Here is a 23900-nt window from a genome sequence, read left to right as displayed (position 1 = left end):
GTATCATTACTTACAGTGAAGGAAGCCAGAAAGAGAAAAAAAAAATACCACCTGATATCGCTTATACATGGAATCTAAAAAAATGACACAAATGAACTTATTCACAAAACAGAGAGACTCACAGACATAGGAAACAAACTTATGGTGACCAGGGGAGATGGAGTGGGGGTGGAGGGATAAAAGGGAGTTCTGGATTTGCAGATACCATCTACTATATATAAAATAGATAAACACCAAGGGCCTACTGTATAGCACAAGGAACTATATTGACTACCTTGTGATAGCCTATAATGAAAAAGATTATGAAAAGGAATATATATATATATATATATATATATATATGAATTACTATGCTGTACACCAGAAATTAATACATTGTAAATCAACTATTCTTCAATTAAGTTAATAAATAAACAAAAAGCATATGCAGAGTCAAGAAACAAAACAAAAAAAAAACAGGTGGGGAAGGTACAAGGGAGACGTTTTCCTCAAATAAACTTTAAATTATTTTTTGGGTTGTACTTTTTTGCATTTTTAATTGTGGTAAAACATAACATAAAATTTACCATTTTAACCGTTTTTAAATGTATAATTCCGTGGCACCAAGTACACGTTATAACATTGTTATAAATCCATCTCTAGAAGATTTTCATCATCCCCAGTGGAAACCCCATGCCCACCAAACAATAACTCCCCATTAGCCCCGGCCCCCCACCCCTGGCAAGCACTATTCTATCCTCCATCTCCATTAATTTGACCATTCTGTATATTCTTTAAAATTGCAATTACTGAAATGAGACTTTTAGAACTTGAAGTGACCTAGGAATTTTTTTGCCAAAGAAGAGTGTCCAAAAAACCCCGTCTCTGTATTCAATTCAAAAGGGTGATAATGAACCACCCCCACGGAACAAGTCTGAATGAAGACTGGGAGGCAAAAATCAAGCTTCCTTATGATGGTCCCCTGTGGGCAGTACTGGATCAACCTCACACTCACAAACAAGGGGCTTCTTTTACTCATAGGAGGAGAGATCTAGAGATACACAGGCCAGGCGAGAAGATGTTTGCAAATAACATAGCCAATAGGGGTTGGTACCTGAAATATACACAGAACTCATCCAACTTAGTATCAAAAAAGTAAACAACCCAGTTTAAAGATGGACAGAGGATCTGAATAAACATTTGCCCAAAGAAGACACACAGATGGCCAACAGGCACATGAAAAGATGCTCGACATCTCTAATCATCAGGACAATGCAAATCAAAACCACAACGAGATACCACCTCACGCCTGTTACAATGGCTATGATCATAAAGACAAGAAACAACCAGTGTTGGCAAGGATGGAGAGGAACGGGAACTTCCACGCACCATTCGTGGGAATGTAAAATGGTGTAGCCACTATAGAGGTTCCTCAAAAAAACCCTAAAAATGGAACCACCATATGATCCAGCAATTCCACTTCTGGGTGTTTACCGGAAGAAAACAAAAACAGTAATTCAAAAAGATATATACACCCCTATATTCATTGCAGCATTATTTACAATAACCCAGACACTGACACAAACCAAGTGCCCATCAACAGATGATTGGTTTGAGAAGATGCAGCGCACACGCTCGCACGCACGCACACACACACACACACAATGGAATCCTATTCAGCCATAAAAAAAAGAGTGAAATCTTGCCGCTTGTGACAACATAGATGGACCTAGAGGGTATTATGCTAAGTGAAATAAGTCAGACAGAGGGAGACAAATACTTACACGTGGAATCTAAAAAACAAAACAGAAACAGTGTCATAGATATAGAGAACAAACGGGTGACTGCCAGAGGGGAGGAGAGTGGAAGAACGGACAAAACAGGTGAAAGGGATTAAGAGGCACAGATTTCCTGCTATAAAAGAAATAATTCATGGGATGTAATGTACAGCGGGTCCTAGGGAAGCACAGATGGAAAACCACTCACCTTATCCACTGTCCTCATTGTACAAGATGGGAAGACTGAGGCTTGGGAAGCAGCAGGGGTGGGCACCCAGCGGTCTGGGGCAGAGGTGGCAGTGCTCACAGGCTCCAGCCCTTACAGAGAGCTCTCCTGTCCAGCAAGAGCGCTTTACAATTTCTAATGCGTTCTCACTGACAGGATCTCAAACAGTGAAACTAGGGCCTCTCCCCCGCCCCCACCTCCGAGCCAGTCCCACCAAAGCCCCATCTCTAGGGGCTCAGCAAGGACGTGGCGCCTCTGGGCGTGGGGCCCGGCAGGGTGACGGTGGTGGCCACTCGAACCCCATGGAGGTTGTTACAATTTCCAGGACCTGGGTTGATCACTCTGTTCGGACTGGATGAGACCTCACCTCATCTGGACTCCTTAATGGGCCCGGCAGGTGAGCAGAACCCCAGTCGGTGACAGGTGCCTCACCTGAACCGGACAACAGCAACACGGGACAAAGGCCTTAACAGGTGAGCGGAGCCCGGTCGACAGGAGGTGGAAGCAGCGGGCCTGCCGGTGCTTGCTCATCGTTTCTGCTGGGTCTTGATCTCAGAAGATAGAAATGGTAGCATAACAGACCACGTTTGGCCAGTGAGAAGTGCCCAGCACCCCCTGGTTAGATTTACTGTCCGCTTAGAGAAGGCCTGTGTACATAAAATGAAAAAGGTGCTTGCGACGTTCCCCACCCCCCCCCCCCGAATTTTCAAAAGAAAACTTGCTACATCGAGGCCTTCTAGGTGTAAAGAAGCTGCCTACGTAGGATGAAGTCGAGGTAGAAAATTGCACTTTGTGTAAGTGGCCATTTGCTTTTTTTTTTAAAGAATCATAGAAAAGAAGTGTCTTTTGGAAATGACTTTTCAAAAACAAAAAACTGCCTTTTTATTGTCAATTTGCCTGGGGTAACGGTTTACACTTTGGTTTGATCACAGCCCTACTTTCCTCCTGCGCTGGGAAATTCAGAGGAATTGGCCCCAGTCATTTGGTGGCCTATAGCTCAAGGCGGCCCTGGGGAGTCAGAATGTGTTTCCTGGTCATAAACACCAGACAGGACATGCCAGGCTCTCCTGGGTGTTTCTGCAAAAACCTGGGTGCTCTTCGCGGACCCTCCCCCGGGTGAGGCGGGTGGGAGGCATCTTGACCCGTGCTGCGGGAGGTGGGCGGGCGTGGACAAGCTGTCACACAGCGAGGCCACAGGGCTGTGTCTCCACCTGCCGCTGTGCCTCTGACTGCAGTAATTTAAAAAGTGAACACCTGTTAAAAATCCGTGGGTTCGGAAACCTAGTGTGTTCTGCATTTCCCCCCAGGACGCTCGCAGTCTTGATCCTGTTTTGATTCCTCCGGGAGCAGGGGAGTCTGTGCCGTAGTTCTCTGCGTGGTCCGCGGAATCTTCAAGGGTCCTTGAGACCTTTATTCAGGGGATCCACTAACAGCAAGACAGGATGTGCCTTTCTGACTCTCATTCTTTCTGGAGTTTTCCGGAGGCCCCACCAGGTGTGACGTTACCACAGGCTGCAAGCAGGGGTGAGAACCCAGCCGTCTGCTATTAAGCCGGACAGGCAAGGGATTGGCAAGACTGTAAAACGAAACCACTCTTTTATGGAAAACAGGCTCATAAAAATGTTACTTATGTTAACATGTTTTCCACAAAAGAGTCCTCTACACGTAGATTCTGTGTTTGGGGATGAGCGGAAAATAACCAGAACTGGTTCACACTATGAGCAAAGTATTATACCAGTCAGTCAGTCAGTCAGTCTCCCAGGTGGTCTGAATTCCAGCTGAAGCTTCCCTCTCCCCTCGAGCAAGCTGCCTCCTCTCTGGCCCACGGGCACTGGATGGTTCCCAAGAACTCCTCCTGGTTCAGCATATTAAGTCTCTTCAAGGTCTTCTCCCATGAGACCTGGGAGCTCCCCTCAGATGGGGACCCCACTCCCCTCGCCAGTGTCGGTCTTCTCTGAATGTTCAGGAAACAGGAACCATAGCCACGCACTGTAGGGACATTCAGGTGAGACCGTGACTGTGGAAAAGCTGTGGACACGGAAAAGCACCAGATACACATGAACTTTAACAAAGACCTGAAAAGCTAAGCATAAATATGGACACCACATACCAAAGATGAGACAAAAGTCTGAAGTGAGATGCTTGTCAAAAGTATTCTGAGACTTTATTAATTCGTACCTATTGAAGAAAAAAAAAACCCTATATACAGCTATGTGCACAAAACTCGAAAGACCAGAAGCAATACATCTCTCTGGCGTGGGCCTTACCATTACTCCTTATTTAAAACACACTAGATTTCCCCATGACTATAAAAATGACATGGTCATTGTAGAAAATTTGAAAAATAGGAGAAAGCATAAGAAGGAAAATAAAAATCACCCATAATCCCACCACTCAGAGATAACTTAACATTTTTGCTGTATCTCTTCTATGCTTAAAAAAAAAAAAAAACATTTTATATGTGTTTTACACGAGTGACGTCACACTAAATACAGTTTTGTGTCCTGCTTTTTTCACTTCGCATGGCATTAGGAACATCTCCCCATGACGTTACAAATTCTTGGTGAATATGAATGCACCGGCCACTTGTTCGGCCCCACGTGAGGACTGGGCGTTCGCCCCGGGCTGGGCACCACGCTGCCTGGATGGGGAATAAATAGAAGAGACGCCAGAAAAGCAGGTGCGGGATTGCTGAGTCCACAGCACAGATGAATTCTGGGCTGATCTCCTTCCCTGGGAGGGAGTCCGGCTCCGAGCAGGATTTCCCTGCTTCACATGAGGGCTTGCTGGCAGGTTCATTCATCTGAGATCAGGCCTGGCCAAGGTCTGTGTCACGAGGCTCTGACACGAAGGTCAGCCAGGATAGGGAGCATTTCTGAACTGACAGTGTCAGTCAGTGGAAAACGCGGCTCTGCTTGCTCCCCGGCTAGTTAGTTAACTCCTTTTCAGGAGCGAGGTTAGGAGGAGTCAGGGTCCTCTAAAAAGACCCTGCTCCGAGCAGCTTTGGGCTTTCAGCTCCGTGGCTGAGCGAGGGTCAAAAAGCAAGAGCAAATGAGAAAAAGAGTAATCACCCCAGATGGCTCAGGGAACAAGAGCAGGGTAGGCGGGTGATGTCCACTGCAGCCTCTGGACGGGGCCCAGCAGCCGGGCCAGCCTGCCTCGCCTGGTAGCCGATGGTCTTGCTGCGACACCACTCGAGCAGAATCTGCTTGATGCTGCTGGCGCTGGCCACTCCGAAGCTCTGTGAGCGCTTCAGCTTTGCCCGGGTCTCGCCCTTCCCCCTGCGGAGAGAGGGCAGGCCTGCTGGGGGCTGGGGGCCAGGGGGCTGCCTCTCAGCTGCCATCTGCTCCGGGAATGTGCCCCACCAGCTCTGCTCACCCAGGGAGATGCTCTGTCGGCAGGCAACCTCCCAGCCCCACGCCCACATCCAGGCGTGCGCCCCGTGTCCCAGCTGCACTGCGTCCACTGATGGGGTCCGGCAGGACCAGCCCCCTTCCAGCCTCCAGGCCCCCTGTGTACTTCCCACACTGGCGATCCTGCGGCAGAGGACCTGAGCCCACATGGCCCATGCCCCTGCCCTCTGCTTGGAAAACCCTCCTCGCCTCCTCCATCCCACCCTTCCTCTGAGCTCCTTCCGAGGCCGCCCTCCCTCATGGTTTCCTATTCTAGGCCCCAAAGACACTCTTTATCGGCCAAGATCAGGTTGTCTGGGTCAGTGGGACAGTTCCTGTGTCTGTCCCCCTCACCAGAGTCAGAGCCTTGGGAGCCAGGACTGGGGGGTCATTGTCTCATAGGCCTGGGCCAACCCTAAATGTAACAGGAATCAATACCACTCACTGACAGGAGGGCTGGATAAACATGCAAAGGTGGCCCTGTTTCTAATGGGGCGGGCGGTGTAGTGTGACAGGGAGCCAGTGGTACTGGGGTCTCACTGTGTCACCTCCAGCTTCTGCTGGGAATCCCAGTGACTGCCCTCTGGTCTCCCCAGTCATGCCTGGAAACTAACCTGTCCAGTTGGATGAGGGATGTGGGTGTGAGGGTGCCTAGAGTTCCCTCTGGGAATGTGGGAGAGGGGCTGGGGTCTCATCACAGCCTCCCTTCCCAAAACTGGAGCCACCTGCCCCTCAGCCGGCCCTGTAGCCAGCCCTGACCTATGTCTTGCCTGAGAGGTCACATCTTGGGGAACTGCCCTCGGGGGAACAGGACAGGGCCAGCTTTGCTCTGCCTGCCTGCCTGACCCCAGTGTGGGCTCAGGCTTTCTTTGGGGGCCCAGACTGGTCTGGGAGGGTGCTAAGAGCATCCATACTTGCCGGCTCCTGTGTCCTGCTCCCATTTCTCAAACAATGCCTTCCGGGCCTGTGCCCCCGAGGTGCGGGGCAGCGTCTGCGACCGCACCAGCTCCCGGCGACGCTCCCCCTGCCGATGGGCCTGAGTCGTGGCTGGCGGCTGTGTGGAGGGGGGCGACTGGGGTGGCGTCACCCGAGGTGGGCTGAGGAGAGACCACCGAGTCAGGAGCACAGATCTGGCCATCACTAGCTCGCACAGGCCCCGGGCCTCCACCCCACTGAATGTGAAATGAGGCAGCGGCGGGGCTACAGGCAGAGAGGAAGCACCCCTGTTCCAGCCCCCAACCGGTTCCGCAGGTTTTTGGAACTGAGCTGCTGTCTGAGGCCGGCCTAGCCAGCAGTGGGCCCCCTCTCTGCACATAATCGCCCCTCGGCAGGTGTCAATGCCTGGGGTGGGCGGGGGCGGCCTCCTGGCAGGACAAGCACCCAGAACCAGCCCCACCAGGATCAGGCCCCCTCCTCGCCACCAGTAAGTAAGATCCCCTCTGTTTCCCCCCTAAAACAGTTTGTCAGAAAGTCACAATTCTCCTTTTATTATTAAGAGGGGGAGAAAAAAGCCAAGCCAGCCCCCACCCAACACCCAGCTCCGATCACAGTCCAGAGGGCCTGGGGGCAGCGCATGGGGACAACCGGAGGCCAGGAGGCAGCCTGTAACACAGGGAAGCCCCCACAGACCTCCCCCAGGGTAAGGGACTCTCCAGGTAACTCCTCAGTCCACAAGCAGGAAGCCCCCAGCTCAGAGGGAGCCTAGCCAGGATGGCTGAAGATCCATCCTGTGGGGACTGAGAAACTCTCTCCAATCTTTGGACAGACTTGCTTTGAAGGATCCTTAAAGAAACCAGCCCTCCGCCGTATTGCTCCAAACAAAACTCTCTACCAAGCTTCGCTGCCTCATTTCTCCTCTCAAACCCCACTAGGCGACACTGCTGCCTTAGTTCTCCAGAGGCACCAAGCCAAGGAAGGTGCCTCCTCCTGGGGTTGGCACTGGGAGCTCCGTGCAGGGGCCTGGGTAGCCTGGGTCCAAGGCCAAGGCCAGACACTTCCTGGGGAGTGACGACCCTGCCACTGGGAACAGGGGCCCTGACTCGCCTGTTATCGTTCCTGCTGGCCGTCACCCCCCCATAGCCAGAGCTGGACAAAGTCCGTGGGAGGGAATAGTTCTTCTCTGCGGGACAAAGGGAGGGAGAGAAATAACAAACCCTGGCCTTGGGGAGGGCCACCACTGCCTGCCTCCCATCCTTTGACCCCACCCTGAGCTAGTCACCCAGCATCACTCTGGGCACTGGCAGGACCTCTGGGCTAAGCTGACCCTGCCTGGGCCAACAGTTGAGGAGAAAGGATGCTGGAACATAGAGCAATGACATAAAAGAGGTCCTTTAAAGTACTCCTCACTGCATTTGAGAGCACAGAGCCCAGGGCCTTCTGTGCTGCATATCCAGTAGATACCATGTTACCAAGCCCTCATTCTGGAAATCCACAAAGCCCGACCCCAGGACACACCCTGGGGCCTGATCACAGGTCCAAGACAGCCCCAGGGGGACCATGCCAGGTTTGTTACACACACAGTGTGCAGGGCAGGCGGCCACCTTCTAACCACAGCCTTGATCTGCAGTAAAAGCCATGGTCGTACCCCGCAGGATGAGGCTACTTCACAGCACCTCTGGGAGACGAGCCGGGAAAGATGGGCCCCATCTGATGGAGCAGGCGAGCTGGGGACGGGGGTGGCAGTGACAAGCAGAGTGGGTAGGGCCCGGCCCCAGGATTTCTGAGTCTCTTGCAAACCACCCCCAGCCCCTGACCTCCCTCCCATTTTGAGGTCATGGTCTCCTGCTCCTACCACTGGGACTGGGAGTCCAGGATGTGCTGGCCTCGCTGAGGCTTGAGCTGAGGCCCCCCAGGATGGCAGCAGACGTGGGCGAGAGAGCTGTGGCTGAGGTCTCCCCAGAGAACTTCTCGGAGACTCGTGTGATGGCCGTGACTGGCTGGTGAGGCTGCCGCAAAGAGAGGCTCACAGGTCGAGGCTTGAGGGGCTCTGGTGTTGGGATGGTTTGGGCGGCTTCGGGGGGCCCATCACCCGGACCTGAAACAGGTGACCAGCAGGGGTCGGGGGGTTTCAGCCATGGCATTGACAGGGGCCTCAGAACCACCCAGGAGGACTCCAGCCTCTGTGAACTCTCCTCTCACCTCCTCCAGGAAGGCCTCCCTGATCACTCCTGCCTCCCTGATCTCCCCCTACTGGGGAAGTCTCACTGCTCCAACCAGAGGTGATGCCTGCTCCAACATTCCCTAATAGATAGTTCAAGAAATAGTTGCCTGTCAGTCCACTCTCTACCCTGCTCAGTGCTTGGACAATTCCCCAGTCCCTGCGGGTATTCCTCCAGCCAGCCCTCCTGGGCCATCAGCCCCCACCTGCCCCAGGCTGGTGCCCGTTCTCCACGATGTACGAGTTTGAGGTTCTCCTCATCTCCGCCTCGCTGGCTTCGTCATGGTGATCCACACTCTACAGAGAGACAAACACCGCGGAGGCCCAGTCAGCCGGGGCCAGCTGCCCACCCCGAAATCAATTCCCAAAGCTCCCCCTGGTTCGAGCAGGGCAAATGCTTTTGAGAGAGACAGACCCCAGGAGGTATGGTGATGGGCCAGGGTCACCCAGGAGGCTAGGGGGACTCAGCCCCAGCAGTTGAGCCCCCGAGATCCTGGAGGCAAATGGCTCCACTGGACACATTCCAGACCCCCAAGATGCTAGGGACAAAAGTCAAGACAGAGTTCCAAAGGACTGTTCAAGGTGGCCCTACCCGTCCCCAAGGCTGGACCGGGTGACGGGGGCTGGGAGAGCCTGGCCCCTGCTCGTGCCAGGGGCTGCCTGTGTGGGAGCAGCCTAACCCAGCGACACACGGTCTTTCTGGGCCAACAATGGGCCTTGGAGCCCAATGGTGAAGCCTTACCATTGGATGCAGGGTCACAAGATTTGCCTGGATGTCCAGAGTACTGGGGCCTGACTGGCTCCTTGAGGCCCCTCCATCCCCTCTGGGCTGCAGCGGTGGGGAGTGTCATGCAGAGAGAGAGCCCAGACCAAGGGCCAGCAGGGGAACCCGCCATCCAGGCTGTGCTGCCGGCCCCTCCTGGGTCTCAGTTTCCCTGTTTGAGATAAGGGAGTAGGCTAAAAAAGCATCTACCACTTCAACCCCTTTCTGGCCATGCCACTTAAACCAACATGCTCTGTCCTCCCAGGTAGGTGCTACCACACCCATTTTACAGATGGGACCCGAGGGCTCAGAAAGGGGATGTGTGCTGTGCAAGGTTACACAGTGAGCAGCAGCTGAGATGAGGCCAGGAGGGACATTATCCTCAACCTTGGCCCTGCCTTTCTCACAGTGAAGGAGGATGGAGGGCTCAGAGCATCTGTGAGGCTGGTGGGTCGGCCTGGCAAGAGGGGTACAGGGGCAGACGCCTATAAGGGGCTCTACCAAGAGCCCACAACGGGTGGCTTGAGAGGTTGGCCATACCTCTCCTTAGATGGCCGCACATCTCCAGATGGGTCCCCTTGTCTGCTAGGTTCCCAAATGACAAAAGCCCATCCCTGGCCCCCGACGGCTCATCCATGCCACCCTACCCATCCATGGGGAATCAGTCTGGCGGGGGAGCCAGCACCTTGAGCAGGCGGCGAAAGGCTAGCATGAGGGCGCACGCCTGAGACAGACTTCACCCAGCCCAGGGGGTCAGAGAGAGCCTCCCAGAAGCAGCGGGGCTGAGCCAGCCTGGAGTGAGCCAGGCAGACCAGGAGTGGAAGCCATGCCCCGCAGAGAGACTAGTGTCTGCCAGAGACATCAAGGCACAAAGCATTCAGATCCAGTGGCTAGAGAAGCAGTACACAGTCCAAGGTGCCAGCCGGGAGAACTCGGACATGACTCCTTGGACAAGAAGGAACTGAAGGTCATCAGTTCTGGGTTTTAGGAACATCCTTCAGAAGCCAGTGAGACAGTGGCATGGAAGGGGGTGACCAGATGGCCAGGTACCTCCCTACTCCTGGGTAGGGACCCAGGGAGGAGAGATGGGGCAGTGAAGGAGTGGAGGGCAAAAGGGATTCCAAGGTTTGCAGGGAGTAAGTGAATGTGGAGGAGGGGGAGACATCACACCTCTTCTAGGCAGGGGCTTTGGGCCTGGCTGACGTGACCTGGGGGGGTGGGGTTGGTGGGAACTGCAGCCATGAGGCGCGGGGAAGAGGTCTGAGGGACTCTCCCTGATGGAAGAGGTAGGACAACGTTTACAGGCTGAGAGAAAGGCTCCAGCAGGGGGAGGGACACTCGGAGAGGTTGGGACCCTGGGGAGAAAGGAGAGGACGGGACTTGAGCCCGGGGAGAGACTGGGCTTGGAGAGGAGGTGACCATTCAACTTCCAATTCAGAAGGACGGAGCAGGAAGGGCTAGGCTCACTGGCAGGAACAGTGGAGAAGTTGAGGGCGGCCATCTCCTTGTGCCTCAGAGTGTGGAGGGCACCCCTAGAGCCACAACGAGCCTAACCTGAAGCCAGCTCAGCAGAAGGAGGAGAAACAGCCAGCCTATCCTGAATCCCGGACCCCACCTGTCACCAGGCTCTCAGCTCTGGGGGCCGTGTCCCCCTCCACCCCCCCATACTCTGGTCCGACAGGTTCCACAGGTCTACACAGGGGCCTGGAGAGATGGGCTGATGGTGAAACCATTTTCCCAGGAATGTGGGTCTCTCTGGGGGACGCCTGCCCCTGCACGTTGCAGGCTCCTCACCCCCCAGGATGACCCAGGGGACCAGAAGCCACAATCAGACAGGAAGTAGTTTCAGGACTAGGTGGATTCCTGCCAAGGGGTCTCCAGCAAAGCAGGAGGGAAAGGGGATGGGGGCTGAGTCATGCTGGGAGGCTGGAGTCCCAGGTTCCCCCTGCCCCTCCTCCCCCCTCCCCCACTCCAGGACTGGAACTCCTGCTCACCTAAGGAAGGGGCTCCAACCACGCCTCAGACCAAAGGGCTGTTCAGAGACCACCCTCCATCCCACCACACAAGCTTGGGGGTCACCCCTAACCTTACGCCATGACTAGAGGCAGAAGCAGAGTCAGGCTGGGGTTTCTCTGTCCACAAAGCACTCATGCCTTCCAAGAGCAGGAAGGACAACTCAAGACAAACTTGTGAGGCCCAGGGAGTGGGGTGGGGAGAGTGGGGTATCCACCCCAGCGCGACCTGAGCCTCAAGCCACAGAGCTGGGCTGGGCCGTGGTCCCCAAGCCCACCCACAGGGCCCCCAGCTCCTTCCTTCCCTTCAGCCACAGGGAAGGAACCAGGGGAGGGGACCTCTGTGTGCTGGGGCCAAGATAAAATCACTGGAGAGCCCAGAGGACGGGATGGGTCCTGGGGAGCTGGCTCGAGCACCTCCAAGATCTGGGCTTTGTTTTAAGAAGGGGGAGGCTTCCAGGAGGGAGCCCAAGCCTGGGAATGTCAGGAAGAGAGACTGGGGATGGGTAAGTCCGAGTTCGGCGACCCTCTCCCTGGGGAAGTTTGCATACACTGCTGTGAGGGCAGGAATCTTAGTTTGGGCATCCCTGGTGCTGCCAGACCCCACGCGGGCTCGTGCATGGACAGGGGAGCGTCTGTGTGCCCAGCACAGCCCCCGACGTGTGTGCGGCCAGAGTCCCCAGCCTGAGCCCCAGCCTGAGCCCCAACCTCGGCTGCCCCACCCTCTGCCTCCTCCACCCTCTGCCTCCTCCCGGCTCACACCATGGTTTTAAGGACTCATTTCAAACTTCTCCCCAAAGCATTTAGCACTCTTATCACACAGTGTGTCTGGGAAAGGAAGGCAGATAAGGCAAGTCTGGTTTCTTTCACGGTCAGACCTCGACGCTGCTTCTGCCAGTCACTCCTGAGAGGCTCCACTGCCTCTGACATGGGGACCTGGTGGCTCCTGCTCAGCCGAGGGACATTTCCAGGCCTGGCCTCAGGCAGCTACCATCCACTGAAGGTCCCCAGCCAGCTCCCTCCACTAGTCAGACCACCGCTGTGGCTCTGTGGACATGCTTACAAGCCAACTTGGCTGATGTCACCGTTATAGCCACCCAGCCCACGCAGCACAAGGGGCAAAGCAGGGCAGGGCCAATCCCCCTTAGAGACGAGGAAACTGAGGTCCAACTGAGAGATGTCCCCAAGGCCTCACAGAAAATGCAACAAAAGCAGTTCTTGTTTGCTCCAGGGTCTCAGGCCTCCTACAGGGAGTCCTCCCTGATTTCTCCCACCCTCTCGCTCCTCCCGGAGCCTCCCTTGCTAGTCACTGCCTAGCAAGCTCAAGGTCTGCCCACACAGAAGCAGATTACTAGATCAACTCATTCTGCATTGACCCCAAGGCATACACATAGGTTGACTATGCCCCACCTCCAACCCCGGCAGTCCCGTTTGAATCAGAAGGAAACAAAAGGGTCTCAGCAAAGGGTCTCTAAGTCTCATTGCTGGTTACAGAGGGGCAGTGTAACACCAGCCCCCGCAATGCCTGATGACCACCAGCACTGGCTCTCGTGTGTGGATGAGACCCTCACACCCAGACCCCCTGGGGGCACAGACACAGGCGTATGAGAGGTCAGACAGCCCCGGCACCCAGCTGTGACTGTCCAGTCTTGCCCAGGAGCCCCGATTCCTTGTTCACAATCCAGTGTCCGATCACAAGCTGCCAGGCACAGCCCACGAGCAAGAACATGTGGATAACTCTGTGCAGCACCCCTCACTGCCAGAAACTGGCTGCGAGCCCGTGCCCACACCCCTGAGAGGTGGGCTGCAAGAGAAGTGGGGAGCAGTGCCTCTGGTCGGGCGGGGGAAGCGGCCTCAGGCCCAGGGAGCTGGTGCTCAGGGGCTGCAGAGTGTCCGTCCGACCCCACTGGACACCTTGAGCGTCCTCCACCCGCAGTGCTCAACTACGCCTGCTGTCCCTCCTCCTCTCAGGCCTTCTGAAATCCAGAACCTACTCCCCAGCCGTGTCTCCCTCCTCAACCTGCAGTGGGCTGCAGCATTCCTGCTGACCCCCAATCTCTTCTTCCTGAAGGGGTCCCCTCTCTTGATGTCTAAGAATGGGCTTTCCAGAGCCTCTGAGCTCCCTGGCAGCTCCTCAGCCTCTCCCCAGGGCTCCTGACTCACCGTCTCCTGCACAGCTGCCCGGAAGGCCTCACCTGATCTTGCTTCAACCACCAGCTCTGGCCTGATATCTCCCTAACCTCTGGCCTTGGCTACTCTCAGCCCACCAGATCTGTGACTCCATCTGCTCCAGGACAGCTTCACCTGGATGTCCCACAGCCCCACACCCTCAGCACAACCCAGATGGAAACTGGCATCTCCACCAGATCTGTGCCCCAGTAGTCCCCCGGCAGGGCTTCGCTCTCTGCCCCCCTGCTCATATCCAAAGACCATCTCACCCTGATGATTCCCCCTTGGAGATCTCCGTCCAAGGCACCCCAGCTCTCCCGCTCCCCAGCGCTGCTCCTGCTATGGCCGTCCTCTCTTCTTGGACCATCACAACTAAGTCCCCCTATCTCCAGCCACCCTCCAACCTGCCATCCATCCTTGAGGGCGCTTGTCGGATACAAGGAGGACCCTGTCTGTCCCCTGCCCAGTGCCCCACTATCCCCATAACCCAGAGAACTAGCTTACCCCACATTGGCCAATTCCCACTGAAAAAATGTTAGACGACTGAAGAGACATCTCTCACATGAACGCGTGGATTCGTGTACATATACATATTCATGTGTGACTCCAAGAGGAGTTTTCTAAAACTTGGACAGCTGCCTCCACATGCAGATGAGACCTCCACCCCAAAGCAAAGCCCAACTCCCTGGCCCAGCATCCGGGGGCCTTTACAACTCGCTCTTCCACTCTCATACCCACCAGGGTCCCTCTGGTCAGTGAGTCCTTTCAGGCCCTTAGAGGCTCTAGGCACAGCCCCCTACACCCGCCCCTGCACTAGCAGCAGCAGACCCTAAACCTCCAGCACAAAGCCGGCCTGAGACGCCCACTAGGACGGGACTGCTGTCCGGCTGCCTGCACTGCTGCTACGGCTTGGTCTGGGCCATCTCCCACCCAGGCTGGGACATCCAGGGGCAAGGGCTAATCTGATCCCCCTCCTCCTGGTCCCTTGAGGTGCAGCCCAGCCTACACAAGGACTCTGCGTGTGTGATGGATTGAACCAAGGAGGGACAGCAGGTGCAGGCTACCCAGACCCTGGAAACCCAAGCCCAGGGCACATGCCTGGGCAGGGTGGAAAATCCCACCTAAGGGCCACTGCACACACCATGGGAACATTCTAACCTGCCACTCCAGGAGGCCCCACGCTCAGGGGAGTGACTGGTCCACACCGGCCTCTGCCCCACCCCCACGCGGTGTGGGCCTCTGGCCGGTCACTGACCCCAGAAATCTAGACTGCCCACGGCTCTTTCCCACTGGTTCCCCTGTCTCTTCTTTCACGGTAAGGATTTACCCCTGCAAGTTTCCAAATGCCCGGCTGCACCCCAACAGACTGCATTCTCCTCCGCTCAACACACAGAAGGGCTTGAGTTCTCAATCCAGGTTAATCAATAACTCAAGCCATCAGAGTTCAGTGAAGCGGCAACGCGGGGACCGCGTGAATGGAGGGGGGGGGGTGAAGGGTTGCCGACCATTCCAAGACACAGGCCCGGGCAGTGTCGAACAGAGAGGGGCAGCACTTCAGCGCCCAAGCCCTTAGTGCCAAGGCACAGTGGAGAGAGGGGAACAGAACAGGGCACGCCTGCAAAGAAGGGAGGGGCCCGAGACAGGTGCAGAGGGCAGGCTAAGCCGGTTTCTCCGAATGATGGCCGGACCCCCACAACCGAGTCGCAGCGGCGGGTGGCGGGACAGCCCCGGCACCGGCACGCACTCCGGACCTAGCGGCGGCGGGGGTCGCGGAGTCCCCCTTCCCCGGCGCCTGAGCACAGACGCCCGCGCTCCCCGAGGCTCACCTGGCCGCGGCCGGACAGCGAGAAGGTGGCGTGGCTGGCGAAGCGCGCGGTGCCCAGGCGGGGCGCACGGTCTGGGACGCCGGGGGCGGGCGGAGGGCTCGGCGTGCCGGGCGCGGGGGTCAGCCCGGTCGCCAAGCCCAGCGCCTCCACCTGGCGCGTCAAGCGCTCGAGTTGCGTCTGCAGCCGCTGGTTGTCGCGCTGCAGCTCGGCCACCGTGCGCGCCAGCGGCCCGGCCAGGCGCAGCGCCTCGGCCACGCGCTGCTCCATGCCGCGCTGCAGCCCCTGCATGTCCTCGTGCAGCGGGCGAACCGCGCCGTCCAGCGCCGCCTCGTAGCGGCCCAGCGCCTCGTGCACCGTGCGCGCCTCCTAGGCGTCGGGGGCCGGCTCCATGGCCGAGCCGGGCGGGCGGGTCTCAAGGAGAGCGGGTCTGGCCCAGTGAGCAGCCGAGCTCTGCAGCTCCGAACCGCGACTGGCCTCCCATGGTTGTGTTCGCCGGAGGGGCGGTGGGAGGGGCGGGCAGAGGCCGGGGCGAGCCCGGCGAGCCCCGGGAATGGGCTCGGCTTGGGGGCGGGGCCTGGGGGCGGGGCCTGGCGGCTCGGGGTCACCCCCAACCCCAGCCCCTGTGACCCACGCGATGCGGAGAGGAGGAGTGTCGTCAGTGGCGCCGGAGGAGAAGAGCTAGCCCAGCCTCTCGTCTCCCTCGGTGCGGAGCTCAGGGAGAGGGCCGAGGCGGAGACCCCCTTGACCCTGGAGAAGCAGTGTGCGACATGTGGGAGGGACTGCGGGCCATCAGAGGAAGGCCTCGACCCCCAAGTGGACTTGATTTAGGAGACAGCGGACGTGGGTTATGCGTTCCCACGGGGCTCTGACGCTCAGGGCCCAGGAACTACTGGCGGTAGGGATCCCCCACTGCTCTGGGGGACCTGAGAGCGGCAGCAGTAACCCCCAGAACTGTCACCCTGTGCACATGACTGCCCGCTCTAAGCCGTGGACACGGCCCTCACAAGCACATACTTACGTGTGGCATCTTGGCCTGGAATTTCTTGTACCTAAGGGAGAGTGAGACAGGTGGTGAAGTCTCTCCTTGTCTCTGCAATTATGCACTCTCCCCTCCCAGCCCCACTCTGTGTAACAAGATTCCTGTGTCCTTCCTGCCAGTGGTCACGGGGCTCCGAGCTCACTGAGTGGCCCCTGTTGGGGCATCCACAAGTGACTGAGGTCAGACAGAGAAGAGAAGGTGTGCTTAGGACCGAATCTCCAAATTCTTGGGTCAGAGACCATGGGACTAATCACCTCTCTCCCTCCATCAGAGTCTCCGTCCCTGGCCTGTAACCACAGGCCAGGGCTCCCACCTCGATTCCCTCTCAACACCCCTTTCATGCTGGAACCCAGATATTCCTCCCTTCCATACCCCCCAACCTCCATACATCACGAGAAAGGGAGGAGTGAAAATAGCTTTTGCTTCGGAATGACAGAACTATGGGCAAAGGTGCTGTCTGACCTCACTTACATTGTAAAGATGATTTGAAATAAAAAATGGGTGCATCTCCTCCTTCTTTGTGCAAAAAGCCTTTCCTGATTAGCCTTCTCCTTCCCAGGCCTGGCCCACTTGAAGGAGGGCTAGTGGCTGGGCAGGCACAGCCTGGTGGCAGGGGAACGAGAGGCCTGAAAGACTTGTTTCTGTCACACTAGGCTTCCCAAGATGTTTGCAGCCACAGACCTCCTGGACGGGCCTGCTCTAACCCAAAGGAGCTGGATCTACCTAACAGATGCTGAACGCCAATCCCCCCTCTCTCCCTGCTCCACAGGGACAGGAAGGAACTCTGGGTTACCTAATCCAAGGAGCCTTCCAGCAATTATTTCATGAGAAAGTCAAATGCCAAAAGGCGTGCATGGGGTGTGTGTGTGTGTGTGTGTGTGTGTGTGTTTTGTAAGTAGCTCTCTGCACACGGTGAGCCAGACTGCTCCCTGCATTCTTTCTCTGGGTGGAATCTTTGATAGAGACTAGGAGAGAGGCTTCTGCTACAGCTTCTGCCCCAAGTAGCACTCAGCGCCTCCAGGTCTGAGCACGGGAGCCTGGAGTTCGGAGACCCTGGTCTCTGCCAGGAAAGCCCAGCCACTTCCTTTGCAGAACCTGAGGAATGGCCAGGTGGGGAAGTTTGGGAGGGACTGAACAGCCTGGTCCCTGGCCCCATGGCCGATGTGCACCTGGGCCTGTGCCTGGTCCAGCAGCATAGAGGGGAGTGGGGGCAGGCAGGGGTCTGGCCTTCTCTCCCAGCTTCCCGGAGAAGGAAGGCTGGTGTGTCTCTAGGGTGGGAACCCTAACGGTTGATAGATTCTAGAGACTAGCTGCCCAGGATCCACCCACACTCTCCCACCTCAGGCAGGTTATCTGGTCTCTCCTGATGTACCATGACGACATCTGGGAGGGGCTGGGCAGGGCTCCATCTGTGACTGGCAAGGGCAGAGATGGGGCTTGCAGTGGGTTTTGGGCAGACAGTACCAGAATCATACCATCCCCCTTGGCTTCTCTGACTGCTGACAGTCAGACCACTGAGTCAGTAGCTGGAGATGAGCCTAGGAGAGGAGAGATGAACCAGGAGTGGGAGGAAGAGGGGCAGAGGGGCAGGGAGAGAAGGAGGGAGGGCAGAGGGGGTGATGCTGAGGTGGGGAGGGTGTGATCGACGACCAGTGCTACCCAAGAGCTGGCTTCACACCACCTGGGGGGAGGCTGCAGCTTGCCCCAGGCCCCAGGGGCTCCTCTCAGCCATCCCCTCAAGGCCCCTCCTCCAACCCTCCCCCAGCTCCTGCCAGGTACCAGACTGTGGAGGAGGTGAGGGCTGATGGACCCTGCTGAACTCCCTCCATATTCACCAGCCCTCATGTCAGCAGGCTATCGAGGCCGACTTCCCACTGAGTCCCAGGGGCTCTGGCACCCACCCTTCCAGCTTCCCTTCCCCTGGCTGTGACCTGTCCACCACCTGCTGGTCCCTTGATCTGCTGTGCTGCTAGGCTGGAAGTGGAATATGGGACAAGGCTTCCTGAGTCCCCTGCCGTCACCTCACGCAGTCAAATCCTTGCCAGGCCCAAACCATGAAGCCAGGAGGTGAGATGGGGAAACGGAGGCCCCGGGAGGGACAGGGACAGGCCCGAGGCCACAAGTAAGGTCCGCAAAGACAGGACCAGAACCCAGGGCCCTGCCTCTAGTCCCAGCACCCCTCTGGGGGCAGCAGTCAAATCCAGCCAAGTCTGGGCAGCTCCTCCTGCTCCCATTTGCCTGGAGGCTCCTGTTCCCTGGAACTGCTCCTCAGAACTCTTCAGAACCCCCTCCAGGCCCTCCGGCACTGCCACCAGAGGACCATCCCTCCTCCTGCCAGTCCTGACTGCCCTCCCACCCCCTCAGCTTCTCCTCCCCAGGGACCTTCCTGAGTGGCTGTTCTTTCCCTCACCCTTTAACCGTGGTCCCCAGGGCTCTGATCTGGGCCTGACCCCTTTCACCCGCAGACCCTTTCTGGGTGGTGTCACCCACCCCCTCCTCCATACTGATGACTCCTGCTTCTCCATCCCCAGCCCAGCCCCTCTCCATATACTATAATTTCATGTGCACAAGGTTAAGAGTACAGACATATGGGGGGAAAAAACCCACATAATATACCACTATACACATACACTAGGGTGGCTACATTAAAAAAAAAAAAAAAGCCAACAATACTATGTGTTGCCAGGAATATAGAGCAACTGGAACTTTAATTCATTGCTGGTGGGAATGCAAAATGATAGTCACTCTGGAAAATAATTTGGTAGTTTTTTTTTAAATCAAGTTAACCATACACTTACAATATGACCCAGAAATTCCACTCTTCGATACTTATTTAAGAGGAATAAAAGCACATATCCACACAGAGACGTGTATACACGTTTATAGCAGCTATATTCATAATGATAAAAATTTGGAAACCTAATTCTAGCATTGGGTGAATAAGTAAACTGTAGTGTCTAGATAAAATGAACACTACTCAGTGATAAAGAGAAAAATTAGTAATACAAGCAAAGATATGAATGGTTCGCAAAGACTATACTAAGTGAGAGAAATCAGATATGAATGAGTGTATGTTGTGTGATTCCATTTATAATATGTAAATCCTTAAAACACGATTCCTTTGGAGAAGGAAAACGGATCAGGATAGAAATCAGATTGGTGGTTGCTAAGGGCCAGAGGTAAGAGGTGAGGCAAAGGACACAACGAACCATTTTAGTCGACAGACATGTTCTTTATCCTGATTGTGGTGCTGGTAAGTGGTGGTAGATAGTAACATTGGTGAATTTTACTTCATGTAAATTTTATCTTAATGAATCTGATTTTAAAAATAGATTGCATGACAGACTTGCTGGCTACCACTGGTCTTGACAGTAAAGTGAAGGCAGTTTGCTGCACTGGAAACTGGTTCCCCTAAAATCTGTTGGGAGGAAAAGACGTGTGACTGTTTGCTGTGTACCAGACATGAGCTGTAGCAGAGGAAGCGGCATAGAGCGTGATAAAACCTGGCCAAGGGCGCCACCTGGAGGGCAGCTGAGGCCTTAGCAGCAGGAAGCTGAAGCCTAGGCTGCCTGTGAGTGTAGAGGGGAGGTCAGACCAAGGGACTCACCTGTGGTGAGAGACCCCAATAATGGTGTGGGCTAGCAGATTTGGGAAGAACTTACAAAAGGGCCCCACTAGGTGAGGAGTCAGCTTTATACACATACCAGACCCGGCGAGATGCTGTGGTACTAGGGCTCATGGCACCAGTCAGAATAAGACCTTTCTTGCCCCTTTCCTCCCCTTCTCCCCAGTGTCAACTCTGGAGGAAGGAAAATCAGCCTAGTGAGTGAGAAAGAGAGTCTCAGGGTGTATGAGCAGTAGGGGAGGGGAAATAGGAGTTTATCTCTCACACACACACACACACACACACACACTCACTCACACTTTTTCCTGTTGCATACGGCCTATCCAAAATAGATCAGGTATGGAGATCCCTTAAAAAACTAAAAATAGACTTACCCTATGATCCAACAATCCCACTCCTGGGCATATATCTGGAGGGACCTCTAATTTGAAAAGACACATACACCCCAATGTTCATAGCAGCACTATATACAATAGCCAAGACATGGAAGCAGCCTAAATGTCCATCAACAGATGACTGGATAAGGAAGTTGTGGTATATTTATACAATGGAATACTACTCAGCCATAAAAAACCAAGTAACACCATTTACAGCAACATGGATGGACCTGGAGATTATCATACAGTACACTGTATGTATCATTACTTACAGTGAAGGAAGCCAGAAAGAGAAAAAAAAAATACCACCTGATATCGCTTATACATGGAATCTAAAAAAATGACACAAATGAACTTATTCACAAAACAGAGAGACTCACAGACATAGGAAACAAACTTATGGTGACCAGGGGAGATGGAGTGGGGGTGGAGGGATAAAAGGGAGTTCTGGATTTGCAGATACCATCTACTATATATAAAATAGATAAACACCAAGGGCCTACTGTATAGCACAAGGAACTATATTGACTACCTTGTGATAGCCTATAATGAAAAAGATTATGAAAAGGAATATATATATATATATATATATATATATGAATTACTATGCTGTACACCAGAAATTAATACATTGTAAATCAACTATTCTTCAATTAAGTTAATAAATAAACAAAAAGCATATGCAGAGTCAAGAAACAAAACAAAAAAAAAACAGATGGGGAAGGTACAAGGGAGACGTTTTCCTCAAATAAACTTTAAATTATTTTTTGGGTTGTACTTTTTTGCATTTTTAATTGTGGTAAAACATAACATAAAATTTACCATTTTAACCGTTTTTAAATGTATAATTCCGTGGCACCAAGTACACGTTATAACATTGTTATAAATCCATCTCTAGAAGATTTTCATCATCCCCAGTGGAAACCCCATGCCCACCAAACAATAACTCCCCATTAGCCCCGGCCCCCCACCCCTGGCAAGCACTATTCTATCCTCCATCTCCATTAATTTGACCATTCTGTATATTCTTTAAAATTGCAATTACTGAAATGAGACTTTTAGAACTTGAAGTGACCTAGGAATTTTTTTGCCAAAGAAGAGTGTCCAAAAAACCCCGTCTCTGTATTCAATTCAAAAGGGTGATAATGAACCACCCCCACGGAACAAGTCTGAATGAAGACTGGGAGGCAAAAATCAAGCTTCCTTATGATGGTCCCCTGTGGGCAGTACTGGATCAACCTCACACTCACAAACAAGGGGCTTCTTTTACTCATAGGAGGAGAGATCTAGAGATACACAGGCCAGGCGAGAAGATGTTTGCAAATAACATAGCCAATAGGGGTTGGTACCTGAAATATACACAGAACTCATCCAACTTAGTATCAAAAAAGTAAACAACCCAGTTTAAAGATGGACAGAGGATCTGAATAAACATTTGCCCAAAGAAGACACACAGATGGCCAACAGGCACATGAAAAGATGCTCGACATCTCTAATCATCAGGACAATGCAAATCAAAACCACAACGAGATACCACCTCACGCCTGTTACAATGGCTATGATCATAAAGACAAGAAACAACCAGTGTTGGCAAGGATGGAGAGGAACGGGAACTTCCACGCACCATTCGTGGGAATGTAAAATGGTGTAGCCACTATAGAGGTTCCTCAAAAAAACCCTAAAAATGGAACCACCATATGATCCAGCAATTCCACTTCTGGGTGTTTACCGGAAGAAAACAAAAACAGTAATTCAAAAAGATATATACACCCCTATATTCATTGCAGCATTATTTACAATAACCCAGACACTGACACAAACCAAGTGCCCATCAACAGATGATTGGTTTGAGAAGATGCAGCGCACACGCTCGCACGCACGCACACACACACACACACAATGGAATCCTATTCAGCCATAAAAAAAAGAGTGAAATCTTGCCGCTTGTGACAACATAGATGGACCTAGAGGGTATTATGCTAAGTGAAATAAGTCAGACAGAGGGAGACAAATACTTACACGTGGAATCTAAAAAACAAAACAGAAACAGTGTCATAGATATAGAGAACAAACGGGTGACTGCCAGAGGGGAGGAGAGTGGAAGAACGGACAAAACAGGTGAAAGGGATTAAGAGGCACAGATTTCCTGCTATAAAAGAAATAATTCATGGGATGTAATGTACAGCGGGTCCTAGGGAAGCACAGATGGAAAACCACTCACCTTATCCACTGTCCTCATTGTACAAGATGGGAAGACTGAGGCTTGGGAAGCAGCAGGGGTGGGCACCCAGCGGTCTGGGGCAGAGGTGGCAGTGCTCACAGGCTCCAGCCCTTACAGAGAGCTCTCCTGTCCAGCAAGAGCGCTTTACAATTTCTAATGCGTTCTCACTGACAGGATCTCAAACAGTGAAACTAGGGCCTCTCCCCCGCCCCCACCTCCGAGCCAGTCCCACCAAAGCCCCATCTCTAGGGGCTCAGCAAGGACGTGGCGCCTCTGGGCGTGGGGCCCGGCAGGGTGACGGTGGTGGCCACTCGAACCCCATGGAGGTTGTTACAATTTCCAGGACCTGGGTTGATCACTCTGTTCGGACTGGATGAGACCTCACCTCATCTGGACTCCTTAATGGGCCCGGCAGGTGAGCAGAACCCCAGTCGGTGACAGGTGCCTCACCTGAACCGGACAACAGCAACACGGGACAAAGGCCTTAACAGGTGAGCGGAGCCCGGTCGACAGGAGGTGGAAGCAGCGGGCCTGCCGGTGCTTGCTCATCGTTTCTGCTGGGTCTTGATCTCAGAAGATAGAAATGGTAGCATAACAGACCACGTTTGGCCAGTGAGAAGTGCCCAGCACCCCCTGGTTAGATTTACTGTCCGCTTAGAGAAGGCCTGTGTACATAAAATGAAAAAGGTGCTTGCGACGTTCCCCACCCCCCCCCCGAATTTTCAAAAGAAAACTTGCTACATCGAGGCCTTCTAGGTGTAAAGAAGCTGCCTACGTAGGATGAAGTCGAGGTAGAAAATTGCACTTTGTGTAAGTGGCCATTTGCTTTTTTTTTTAAAGAATCATAGAAAAGAAGTGTCTTTTGGAAATGACTTTTCAAAAACAAAAAACTGCCTTTTTATTGTCAATTTGCCTGGGGTAACGGTTTACACTTTGGTTTGATCACAGCCCTACTTTCCTCCTGCGCTGGGAAATTCAGAGGAATTGGCCCCAGTCATTTGGTGGCCTATAGCTCAAGGCGGCCCTGGGGAGTCAGAATGTGTTTCCTGGTCATAAACACCAGACAGGACATGCCAGGCTCTCCTGGGTGTTTCTGCAAAAACCTGGGTGCTCTTCGCGGACCCTCCCCCGGGTGAGGCGGGTGGGAGGCATCTTGACCCGTGCTGCGGGAGGTGGGCGGGCGTGGACAAGCTGTCACACAGCGAGGCCACAGGGCTGTGTCTCCACCTGCCGCTGTGCCTCTGACTGCAGTAATTTAAAAAGTGAACACCTGTTAAAAATCCGTGGGTTCGGAAACCTAGTGTGTTCTGCATTTCCCCCCAGGACGCTCGCAGTC

General features: G+C 54.1%; 2 protein-coding genes across 3 annotated transcripts; both read right to left on the bottom strand.

The window, feature by feature from the left end:
* Nucleotides 1–4117: 4117 nt before the first annotated feature.
* On the bottom strand, nt 4118–6815 carry LOC141573584 (uncharacterized). Of its 2 annotated transcripts, XM_074342532.1 has the most exons (3): nt 6290–6815; nt 5147–5264; nt 4118–4624 (listed from the first exon to the last, which is right to left on the bottom strand). In XM_074342532.1, exons 1-3 carry the CDS (start codon nt 6688–6690, stop codon nt 4469–4471), a joined length of 675 nt encoding a protein of 224 aa, XP_074198633.1. In that variant the 5' UTR covers nt 6691–6815; the 3' UTR covers nt 4118–4468. The 2 variants fall into 2 exon arrangements, with proteins under 2 accessions (XP_074198633.1, XP_074198634.1); XM_074342533.1 differs by having other exon boundaries at nt 4422–5264; nt 6290–6769.
* A 31-nt stretch (nt 6816–6846) lies between these two features.
* Nucleotides 6847–16307, bottom strand: LOC141573582 (smoothelin-like protein 2). Its single transcript, XM_074342517.1, has 5 exons — nt 15303–16307; nt 8739–8829; nt 8514–8615; nt 8167–8409; nt 6847–7494 (listed from the first exon to the last, which is right to left on the bottom strand). The coding sequence occupies exons 1-5, from the start codon at nt 15588–15590 to the stop codon at nt 6920–6922; spliced, it is 1299 nt and encodes a 432-aa protein (XP_074198618.1). The 5' UTR covers nt 15591–16307; the 3' UTR covers nt 6847–6919.
* Nucleotides 16308–23900: the final 7593 nt, after the last annotated feature.

Source organism: Camelus bactrianus, chromosome 16 (genome assembly GCF_048773025.1).
Source record: "Camelus bactrianus isolate YW-2024 breed Bactrian camel chromosome 16, ASM4877302v1, whole genome shotgun sequence".
Taxonomy (NCBI): Eukaryota; Metazoa; Chordata; class Mammalia; order Artiodactyla; family Camelidae; genus Camelus; species Camelus bactrianus.
The sequence above is the reverse complement of the archived record's forward strand: the minus strand, read 5'-3'. Positions and strand labels throughout refer to the sequence as shown.